Source organism: Gavialis gangeticus, unplaced genomic scaffold, assembly GCF_001723915.1.
Source record: "Gavialis gangeticus isolate Ggan-Ray unplaced genomic scaffold, GavGan_comp1, whole genome shotgun sequence".
NCBI lineage: Eukaryota > Metazoa > Chordata > Crocodylia > Gavialidae > Gavialis > Gavialis gangeticus.
This window is the reverse complement of record NW_017729022.1, coordinates 162,454,821-162,466,173: the sequence shown is the minus strand read 5'-3', so window position 1 is coordinate 162,466,173 and position 11,353 is coordinate 162,454,821. Positions and strand designations below refer to the sequence as shown.

The 11,353-nt window shown below is 44.3% G+C and overlaps 1 protein-coding gene across 1 annotated transcript in view; it reads left to right on the top strand.

Annotated features, from left to right (window-relative positions):
• Positions 1–770: 770 nt before the first annotated feature.
• The window catches only part of ANGEL2 (angel homolog 2), a 25,234-nt gene continuing 14,651 nt past the window's right edge, over positions 771–11,353 (top strand). Inside the window, exons 1-4 of the mRNA XM_019516438.1 lie at positions 771–934; positions 3,042–3,475; positions 5,551–5,792; positions 9,535–9,604. Of these exons, the coding sequence (XP_019371983.1) occupies positions 3,049–3,475; positions 5,551–5,792; positions 9,535–9,604 (739 nt within the window). The 5' untranslated portion in view covers positions 771–934; positions 3,042–3,048. The remainder of the gene's footprint in view (positions 935–3,041; positions 3,476–5,550; positions 5,793–9,534; positions 9,605–11,353) is intronic.

Genomic DNA, 11,353 nt, shown 5'->3' with positions numbered 1-11,353 from the left:
AATGGCTGAGGAGGGGGAGGGGTATTTGCCTTTTGGGCTTGTGCTTTCATGTTTGTTTCTGCTGCCAGGCAAAACATGTAAGCGCTTCAAGAAAGAAAACTCGACTTGTGCACAGCCCCATGACTCCAGGACCTGAGGCCTGAAGGGAAAATGCCCAGGCACCCTGTGCCCCACACAGCAGATGTGGTGTGCTTGTAACTCTGCCAAGCCACAGCCCTAAACACCACCCAGCACTGGCCTTTTTTGGGCAAGGCAAGCCAGCTACCGTGAAGCCCCTGTAACGCTGACTGGCCCTGGGAGCAGGAAAATGCACAGGACCTAGTTTCCTGATGAAGCCAAACTCCTCTGGGCAGAGTAAATTTCAATTGGCCTTTACACTGCCGCAATGCAACCACATCCTCCACTCATACCTTCCCCTTCCCTTCTTGCCCTTGCGTTGACACCCAGAGTGAAGCTGCTAAGCCAGCTTCAGCCCTTAACTAAGATGGCGGCACTGCCTTATCACGTGATGCCCACCCCTTAAGCCCTTAACTAACATGGCCGCGGCAAGGAGCCGCCGCCCTAACCCAGCTCAGCTTCAATTTCCTATCAGGCTTGGCGGCTGGCATGGATTCCCTTCACAAAGATGGCGCCCAATGCCGCTTCCCAAGCGGGGTAAGAGAAGCCGCTAAAGCGAAGCAGGACTACAACTCCCAGGGGCCCCTGCGCGCGCGCCGGGTTAACCGGCGCTCATGGGAGCGTGGCGTGTCGCTGCGCGGGGTGGGGCTACAACGGTGCCGGGGAAGTGGCAGGACAGAGGCTAGGGTAGCAGGCCGCGGCGGGGCCGGGCGCTGGCGGCGTCGCGGGATGAGCCCCCTCGGGGGAGCGGCATAGCGCACCCGGGGCCGGAGTGGGAGCTGTGCGCGCCGCCCGGAGGGTTCCAACCCGCCTGGAGGTAATGGCCGCGGGGAGGGGCGCCGTGGAGCGTTGGGGGACGTGGGCGAGCGACATCGCTTGTATACACGTCACACACCTTGTAAACACGTCACGTGCCAACACACACGTCACACACACCTTGTAAACACACACATGATGTGAACAGGTCACTTGTCAGCACACACGATTTACTAACAAGCCCCTGGAGTGCTGTCTGCCGCCTTTGGAAACCTCCCTGGCCCTAGATCCCACAGCTTCAGGGAGGCCCCCAGCCAGACTGGCTAGTTGCTACCCTGGCATCTGGAGCAGGGAAGGCTGGATCTTTGATGCCTTGCAAATCTCCCTGTAACTAAAGATGTTTCTGCACGTGCCGCAGCTTTATACCATTGCTCCTGTCCTGCTGAAGTTTCATGCCCTCAAAACAGGAGCCTCTTCTTGGGAAATGTTGGTGCTGATCCTTTAATTTTTTTACCGCTTGTAGCTCGCTTCTAGTTTTTGTTTCATTTTGTGTTAAGGGCTTTTTTTGGTGTATAAAGTATGTATCCAAATGTATTGTTGCAGACCAGTAGGTAAGTAGAAAAGGGGATTAAAAACCCAAATGGGTGGGAATGACCTGTCTAAAATTATTCTAACTGGAAAGAAGTCACTTGAGAGATGAAAGCGACTACATTTCTGTAATTGTCAGCTTCTTGAAAAGAAAGCATGCTGTTTTGGCAGGATTTTCAGACCTTGTAATCGCTGCAGGTTATATTATAGCTGTCAATAAACGCTATGAAGAAAAGCAAAAAGTACAGCTCATCCCTCCCCCTCCGTCCCAATTATCTGGTCCCTTCTTTGGGCTATAATTTGGAAGCTAAGCTTTGTAATCTTTTACTTAGGAGAACGTAAACCATTTTGTGGCAAGAGCAAAACATGTTATGATGTAACCAAGGGTGGGCAAAATGGCAGATCTGGATGGTGGATCCCTGCCTGGGGCGTGCAGGGAGCAGATCACAATCCAGACCACAATGTCACTGTTGCAGGATCCCAGTCCCAGAGCAGCTCCCTGCCCAGCTGCGCACCCTGCCAGTGCTGCTGGGGCCAGTCTCCGTGGAAACCTTGGCCCTGCCCTGCTGTTCCTGGGGTCTCCATGGAAACTGGCTGCAGCAATGTAGGCTGGGGCTGCTGGGAAATGAAGTCCACTGCGGCCCGATCTAACCCATGAGCCAGACTTTGCCCACCCTGATGTAAACCTACTTCCAAAAGCATTGTACTCCACTTACCTGCCAGCTAAGTGCATGATTTGCTTAACTGCCTAACACTTGCCCGTCCCTGTATCTCACTTACTGCTTCCACTGTAATAAATTCCAGTCATTTGCATGTTAATTAGATACATAAACTGGTTAAGTGTATAGCATCTTTCAGCCCCAATTTCTAGCTACCGTAATCCTGTTCCAAGTAACTGCACGTTAAGTGCTGTGTGTACTTTGTAACTAAATGAACTCTGTTTAAATTACCCCCAAAAATAGTGACTGGGAAGCAGCTATCAAAGGGGTACCTTTAGAAGGCTTGAAAGTGAGGAGAGCTGGTCAGCTCGGGCTGTCTGCTTGTATGGAGTATACTATACCTTAAGGGGTGACTTCCTCCTCTGCAGGAAACTTCTTTGTTGATGTGTAGTAAGGAACCTGTATAGAGAGGATCTCATCCTAAGCATACTGACATGTTTCACCTGCCTGCTGGACTCTTGTTGTGCATGTACTGAATATAAAGCTGTGACCAAATCTGAAAAAAATTACCATAAACTAACCTGTTAGTCTACAATTTTTTTCTTGAAGTAGGTCAGCTATGCACATTCCAACTAAAGCATAAAGGGAAAGGCGTTAACTCTTTGACTTCTAAAAATCACATTCTTTTATCCTGTGCATATGACCTTTTAGGTGGAACCTAAAGGGCAAATATTATCCCCCATTATGTTTGTGTGAGTTGATGCATGAAAAACTAGTATTTCTTAATAAATTATGACCAGTACCTTGGGGCCAGTCATGCCTGCAGACTGTATTCTACACTCTTGTTCTGTAGTCTTAGTTACTTAAAAGCACACTGTTTTCTATTTAACAATATATTCCTTTTTTTTTCTTGTTTAATAGACACTCCATGCTGTTCCATTGCATGCAGAGGCTAGGCAGAGACTGGGTTGCCCACTGTGGTGTATCTCAAAGATTTTGCTGCAACAGTCAAATTTCCAGTTGTAGGAGGTGGATTGGACACTGTACTTGGGCTCCTTATCCATTTCTCGGTACAGGGCACTTCTCAGCGAATTGGAGTCTGCCTCCATTTTTTGAGCCTTGGAGACCGCACCACAACTGGCACTGGCAACCCAGTAACTTCACACAGAGCTCTCTGCTTCATATTTCTCATCCCAACATGAAATCTGAGGGGGATGAACCTTCTTCAAAAAGGAGAAGACATAGTGGTGAGAGTTTTTCAAGTCCTGATGAAGAAACAAGCATCTCTAAACAAAATGAAGCTACAGGGCAAGTTACAGCACCTGAAACTGAAGGGAGTCTTGCAAAGGAGAAAGGTGAAGGCAGCTTTTGATATTTTTCTAATTTTGTTCCTAACATTTAACACTGTTTAACAAGCCATAAGGTGCTGTCACCTTGTGTTGTGTGCGTGCATGCTGGCAACCACGCTAGAAAAGTGTCACACTAGGACAGGTATTGAAATGGCAAATATTGTATTTGGTCAGTCTAAATTTTCTGGCGTCAAAACCAGAATCTTCCAAACAGATCTGAGCTTGCTCCGCTTGCCAGCAGAAACTTGTCTTTCTCAGTGTAACTCTTGTTTTCTGCCTTCCCCCCCAAGTGACACCCTCAGGTGGACATACTTGATTGTTGCCCTCTATTTTTCTAGCCATCATTTCAGCAAATCTCTGTGCCCAAAAAGATAAGTTGTGGTAACCTGTTCTGTCTTTCCCTTTGAACTCCTTTCAGATAATAGTCTGTGCTTAATGACACCAGGAGAAACCAGTGGTAACTACTGTCAGGCTTCAGTCTAACTTCTTATAGGCCTCAATTTGGTAGACATTAACAATTTAAAAAGCAACAGAAAATTAGGTTATGTTGTACATAGGGGAGTCGTGTCTGGAGGTATCATTTCTCTCTCGTCTTGCTCTGAGGTCCAAAACCCTAGCTCCATTGGGTTTCTTCACAGGCTACGGGGGGGAAACCATTGTTTCAGTGGGGTCCTCTCACTACACCCTAATAGCAAATACTCAGTGATGTAGGCCTGACACTGCCTTGCCGGAGGGAAGTAGAAGTAACAGAGTCCTCATTTATTGTTTTGCTCACACCCTGCAAGAGAAAGGCAATGATAGAATCTTTTTCATTGTCTCACACATCCTCGCGTTCTCTTCTACAAGAGGAGCAGGGTAGCATCAGCTCAAGTGTTAATGCTATTTTGAGCCTTGTGTTGATTAAGAAAGAAAACATAATTCACAGAATCCTTCATTACTTTAAGTGCAGTGACAGAATTATCTCCCTGCCCATCCCAGAAGATTTTCTTTCCAGGTAAAGTAGATTAACCTAAATATAATTAAACAGTGGAAAGGAACTACTTAACAGCAGTATGTCACCAGTGCATAGCATAGGTAGTTAAATTCCAGCTTCCTTTTACAGAAGTAAGAGGCATAGAGAAAACATTGACCTTGGGTTACCTTATGCACACTGGGTCAAAATAGATTTACAACTCAAAAGCAGTTGAACTGTAATTCAATAACTAGTCAATGTTTTGTGGACATGCTCTTTCTCTGACCAAGCCCCTTAGATAAGGAATTAAGCTTTTTGACTGCCTCTCTTTCATCAGCTGTTCTTTTAATATGTTATGTATTGCAGGGAAGTAAAACGCATCAAATCCGTATGGTAAATCCGTACGGGTGTAACTCCAAATTTCAAAGCAGATGAAAGCTTTCTGAGGGCATTTATACACATACCTTTTAGTTCTCAGGTGCGTTGAAGATTCGCTGCTTCGGAGCAGACTCGATTAATCTGCTCCTTACAGGAGCAGACACACACCGTGCTGCGCCACTTGCAGTTGTATAAGTGGCAAAATGCGCATCAGTGCAGAGAAAATGGTGGCAGTGCACTTTTGAACTAAAGCACCTCTAAGGTATTTTTGTTCAGAAAGTGCCCCACCACTGCTTTCTTCGCACTGATATGCATTTCGCTGGTTATACAACCGTAAGCATCGCAGCGCCAGGTGCTTTTCAAAGCACCCAGCAGTGCGACTCTTACACACGTAAAAATGCCCTCTGTGTCCCAAGTGCCTTAACTCCCCAGGTCACTAATAAACTCTTTGAATAACATACATGTCAAACTGACCATGAGGGGTTCCATAGGACATGAGGTTTCTCTAACCTCAGAGAAGTCTGAAATGTGGAGTGCACAGTGACTACAAGCTTTGCAATTCATGTTGATGAAGCTTAACCTCAGTCTTGAATGGAAGGTCTGAAATATTTCGAAACATGCCAGATACCAACTTGGCTATAAGTTTCCTTAGACAAATTGAGCTAAACTGAATAATTTCTTAGGTACAGTCGTAGAACAGAAGTTAACAACACATTACATAATTTTATTTTGCTGCTTAATATTTTAACAGGAATGATCAAGAGACACTGGGAGTATTTCTGTCACCGTAAAAAAAAGATTCTTGAAGATCAGGAAATTGACCAAAACAATACAGAAAATGAGTTTGATTTTACAGTGATGTCCTACAATATCCTTTCACAGAATTTATTAGACGATAACTCCCACCTGTATAAACACTGCAGATGGCCAGTATTAATCTGGGGTTATAGATTTCCCAACATTCTACAGGAAATCAAAGAACTGGATGCGGATGTAAGTGAAAAACAACACCAGTATTGCTGGGAAAATATGCACTAATGAGTAGTAAGTCCTTGCAGATTTGACTTTTATGTGATCTAGTGAGTGTACTGTGTAGTAAATTCAGCTGTTGTTTTGAGTTGTAGCAAAATACTTTATTATTAGTTCTAGTTCATGTTTACCATAGTAATGCTTTCTGGGTGATCTAAGCATGAGACCATGCAAGAGGTCACCATTGTTTTACATGCATACTTCTGAAGCTGTCTCTGAGCACTTTCTAACTAAATTTCAGGGCTAGTACTTCATTTTCAGTTTCTTTAACCTGTAAGCTGCTTTTGATATTCAAACTCTTCCTCATTATCCCATCATACCTTCCATGACACTTTCCCTTCCTATCTTTCATATTAAATGTTAAAATTATAAAGACAAGTGCTCCAGAGTTAGGAAATGCCAAGATTAAGTTTGCTGTTGCAACATTAATTCATCCTCTTTGTGCTTCTGAATTAAGACACAGTTCCTAATTGCATGATCACATGCATTCCCCCATCTACCACCCATAGGATCTCTGCCCCATTCAGTGCATAGGATGGGCTTCCACTGGGGTTGAAGAAGGGTTCTGTACCAAAGGATGCTGCTGTCTGTAGGCTGTTTTGCCTCATTTGTTGCAGAAGGTAGAAGGTGTGTGGTGTGTAATACATGTGTAAGGTACAGAATTAGAGGTAGAGAAAGCAGAGTGTAATGGTTAAAGCTGTTAGATGCTGCTCTGGAGAACTAGGTGCCTTCTCTGATGTAGGGTTTCTATGCAACGTCATTTTTATTTTCTTTTTTTTCCCCCACAACAAACCTTTTTTTCTCTCCCCCCATCCCAAACTCTTGAATGTTCTACTTGAAACCCTAGGTTCTGGTTTGTGAAACTGCTGAATAGAGCTAGCTAGGGAAACTTCCGTCTCTAGCTTTTGAGATTACAGAAACCCTTCTGTCCCATTTTGGAGTAAATTGAGTTCATCCCAGTGTTTTTAACAAAAATGAGAGGAATGACTCCCCTGCAGCATTAGAACATACAGCCTGATATAATGCATATCTGGCATTATTTTATTCCCTGCTTTGCATCAAGGTGAGTGCCATTGCCAGCAGGCTGTTAGCTGTTCTGGGGTGGTCTTTCCTGTTGGAGCTGTTCCATTTTACATAAATTAACTGTTCATTGGGCCAGAGACAGAGAGAGACTTTTATAATCCAGTGGTTAGAGCACTTGCTTGGGATATACGAGATACAGGGACTAAAACCAAGGTCTTCCACTTTTCAGATGAATGCTGTGACCACTGGGTTATTGAATGATTGGGTGCATCTCTGTTTCTGACTCCATTGTAGGCCTGAAAAATGCTCCAGTAAAATGTTTCAGTTCTAACAGATTGGTTAACTAACTAAAAGGTTTCAGCCAGAAATCCTGAGCATTCAGGTGCAACTGAAGTCTTTAGGAGCTCAGCATATAAAGTGTTATATAATGCTAAATATGTTGAAAAATCATGTCCTTTTAAGAGCCATCCAGAACTAGTGGATGCTTTTGACATAAATATTTATGCCTTGGTTCCCCATTTTATAAAATAAGGTAACAGTACCTCCCTAACTTGCAAAGGAGTGGTGAAGCTTGATGTTTATGAAGTGCTTTGATAAAATGAAGTGCATTACCAGGAAAATAATAATTCTAACCTCAGAGTAGGTTTGAATATTAGTTAACGTGTTTGAGCCCCATGTTTTATATTGAAGAGAAAACAGTACAGGTATATTGATTAGCTGTTCATTTATTGGGCATCAGCTATCCTATGCAGTGTATGAGGCAGGGGAAAAAACATTATTTCATTGTGTAATTACAAGCTGTATCAGGATGCATTAAGAGGTGTTAAATTTAAGGTTGCATAGGAACCTAACTCCTATGCAACCTTATTCAAGTTCTTTGAATTCAATTTCATGTGTGTTTATAGATAGTAAAAATATAATGCATTTCAGGCTGTAGAATGAATATTGGGGCCCCACCGTGAAGCTTTGTTTCTACTTTAGAGCCCTTTCTTCAAATGGTCGGTCAAGCAGCTATACCCCTCTGGAGCCTTCCTTTAGAAGGCAACAAGTTTTGCCCTTACATTTACTATGCTGATTTTAATCAGCTTCTAAATAAAGGGTGGACAAATTGGTGCATCGAGCCAGCAGCCTGACTCTATTTCCCAGCGTCCCCTGCCCGTGTGACTGGAGCCAGTTTCCATGAAGACCCCAGTAGCAGCCATGCTGTGCTAGCGTGAGACTGGGGCTTCCATGGAGACAAGCCGCAGCAGCGCTGACAGGGTGCATAGCAGGGCATGGAGCAGCTCTGGAGCCAGGCTGGGAGCTTGAAGCAGTGACAGTGTGGTCCAGAGCCAGGGCAGAGCTGTGATCTGTAGCCTGCATGCCCTGGACAGAGACGTGCAGGCAGCTGATTGCAGCTCTGCCCCGGCTCCTTGCAGCAGTGACGGTGGTCCAAAGCTTAGGAGGAGGTTTGGGGGGGTATAGCTACCCCTCCCAGTGGCGCTGCCACCACTGAAGCTGCCTGCCCTGCACAGGTGGCAGCGGTTGAGCCTGCCCTATTCTCAACTGTAGCACAGCACCCCTTCAAGCTCCACCACCAGGAAAAGGATGGCACCACTGCTGCCTGCCAGCATTGCTGGGGCTGGTCTCCACGGAAACCCCGGCCCCATGCTGTCACAGCCGGGCTGCTGCTGGGGTCTCCATGGGAACCAGCCCCAGCTATGCAGGCAGGGGCTGCTGAGAAATGGAGTCCACTGCCAGATGGATCCAGCCCACAGGCTGGACTTTGCCCACCTCTCTCCTAAATTATAAACCTGAGACCAATTGTAGTACTATAATATATAGGCTTCTAGGCTTCACACTCACCATGGCGAAGTACTGGGTCCTTCTGCAGTGAGAGAAAGGTGGTTGTTTACAATATAAGTGTCTTTCACATGACACTGATATCTTGTCATTACAATAGCTATTTCTCCTAGCGTTCTCTTCTTCCCACTCCAAGTTGCTCTACAGTAACTGAGGTGCAAGTAATTTTTGCTACCTCCTATCCCAGAAGCAGTGGGCGGTTTTGAGCTGCAACTTACAGCCTGAAAAAATGTACATTGCCTGTGAGAAGTGGGAAACTTTCTGGTAAGCAGCCTGGCCTACAGAATCTAAGTGTAAACTTTACTAGCCTTGTGCTAGTGGCAATAATAACCTTAATGTAGGAGGCATATAAACCTACATGGTGCTTTCTTCAGGCTTTGGTAAAGAGCTTCAGAGTGTCTGTTCCTGGAATTGTCAAGCTGAGTTCCTTGAATTTATTCACATATGCAGATGTTTACTGGGTTGGGGGTTAAGTGCTGATTTGTTTTCAGTAAGACTGTGACTTCCCAACAAGTCATCTCTATTTAAATGTTAGATCCTTGTCATCTATATTTTGTAACTTAGTCATTTAATAAGTCTTCATGACAGGTAAAAAAAAATCCCCCAAAACCCAGAAATTATACATATTTCAGTAATGATTTTGTTTTCCCCTTAAGGTAAACATTCCTAACAATGCTAAGTTTTTATGTAGCAGAGTAAACTTTTCTATGGAACTATTTATGGAGGTTAAAAACCTAAATTTATGGGAATATTGTAGACTTGCCAGTTAACAAGTCAGCCTTTATTAAAATATTTTTTTGTTAATATATTTAAATTCAAATAGGACAAACTCTTTTTTCAGGTACTTTGTTTACAAGAAGTTCAAGAAGACCATTATAGAACACAAATCAAGTCAAGTTTGGAATCCTTGGGTATGGTGAAATGTTTTTGCCCCACTTCTTTGCTTCCTCCTCATTAGGAATGAAGAAACATAGGACTAGAGGGGAGTTCCTGGGTTATACCAGGCAACTGGACTCTATTACAGGCAACCACATGACATAATCCCTTCTGTAAGCTCATCAATCTCCATCTGCCTTGAAAGCTAAGCAGAAGGCAGGGCAGAGTGGCAACTTAGAGACTATCTGGTTCAGAGGCCTACACTTTTGTAGGCAAGAGCCTACTTCATTATATGGTAAGTAGACTGCAGCCTGTGAAATCTCACACCACTCTGAACCAGTTAGTCTCTATGGGTACTTTTACACATGCGCCAGGGTGGGAGGTCAGCGCTTTAATTAGAATGGCACTAATTAAAGTGCCGCCAGGTCTCATGTATCAGCATCCCCGCACTTAAAAATGGCAGCAGGGGCACCTGAACTTAAGCTCATTCAACAATCTTTAGTTCAAGCACCCCCACCACCATTTTTAAGTGCAGGGACGCTGATACACAAGACGCAGGAAGCTGCTGAAGTGTGGTAATTGCCCTGATCCTGCAGACTCGATTAATCTAGTCTGCTCTGATGTGTTGGAATTCCAGCACATCAGAGCAGCCTCCATGCTTGTGTATAGGCACCCAAAGGTGCCATAACCCCGCCATCCTTCTGCCTGACTTCAGACTAACACAACTAACTATCTCTACCTTAAAAGCTTGTTAATTTTTAGAACCTGCTATTCCCATTGGAAGTCTGTTCCCAAGCCTCACTCCTCTGATGCCTTGAAACTTTGCTAGTTTAGTCTAAATATATTTGTCCTCATGCTAGCATTGTCTTTTAGCTTAAATACTGTATTTCCCCAAAATCAAGACCCTGAATTTAAGACAGGCCCCCAATAATTAGATACTCTATATGGAAAATGTGTAAATTTGTTATCATTTTCCAGGTATAAAATCTGATTATCAGAGGGTTGCCTTAGATTTCCCTGCTACAGCAGGTTGAGACTGTCAAAATCCCCCTTGCCCTCTGCCCCCTCCCTACTTCTTTTCCTGCAGCCTTCCTACCACCCCCACCTCTCCCCGCCACTAGTACTCTTCCATCTATGGTGTGGCAGAAGCTACAGAGGGCAAGTGGAGTGCGGGACAGATGGCTGCTGTGGCTCTGACTCTGGCCCTGACCCAGATTCAGGGCCAGAGTCAGAACCATAGCAGCTGCCTGCCTCCCCGCTCCCCTGCTTTGTATGCAGATCTGAGCTGAGAGGCTTTCCCCGCCATGCTGATTGTGGGTAACCTCATATTAAATTTGAGTAAATATGATAGTTCTCTTTCCTCTCTGGTGTTGCCTCTACCCTAAAATATGTAGAGAATATACTTGCAATAGTCCATATACCACTGGGGGAAGAGAGAGGGATTTTTTACATGGCAAAAATTGGACTATTAAGTATTACTTCAGGGCCTGCTTATGTACTCCTTATCTTAAACTTTCACATTTAAGTTCTGCCTGAATAGTGTAAAACTAGACTTGCAATTGCCTTCCCGTGCATCTTGAGCTCTGATCCTGTAGATTGCTGAGTGCCCTCAGCTTTCATTGGCTTCAGAAATAAAAGAGAGACAAACTTTAAACAATCTAGTTATTATTACATCATTGCTTTATTAAAGATGTCTGAAACAACTCCTGTGTTTTAAAGCTCTTCATATAATATTTCCTGACCTGCAAAGACCTGTCAAGTACTGTTCCTCATTGGAATACTTC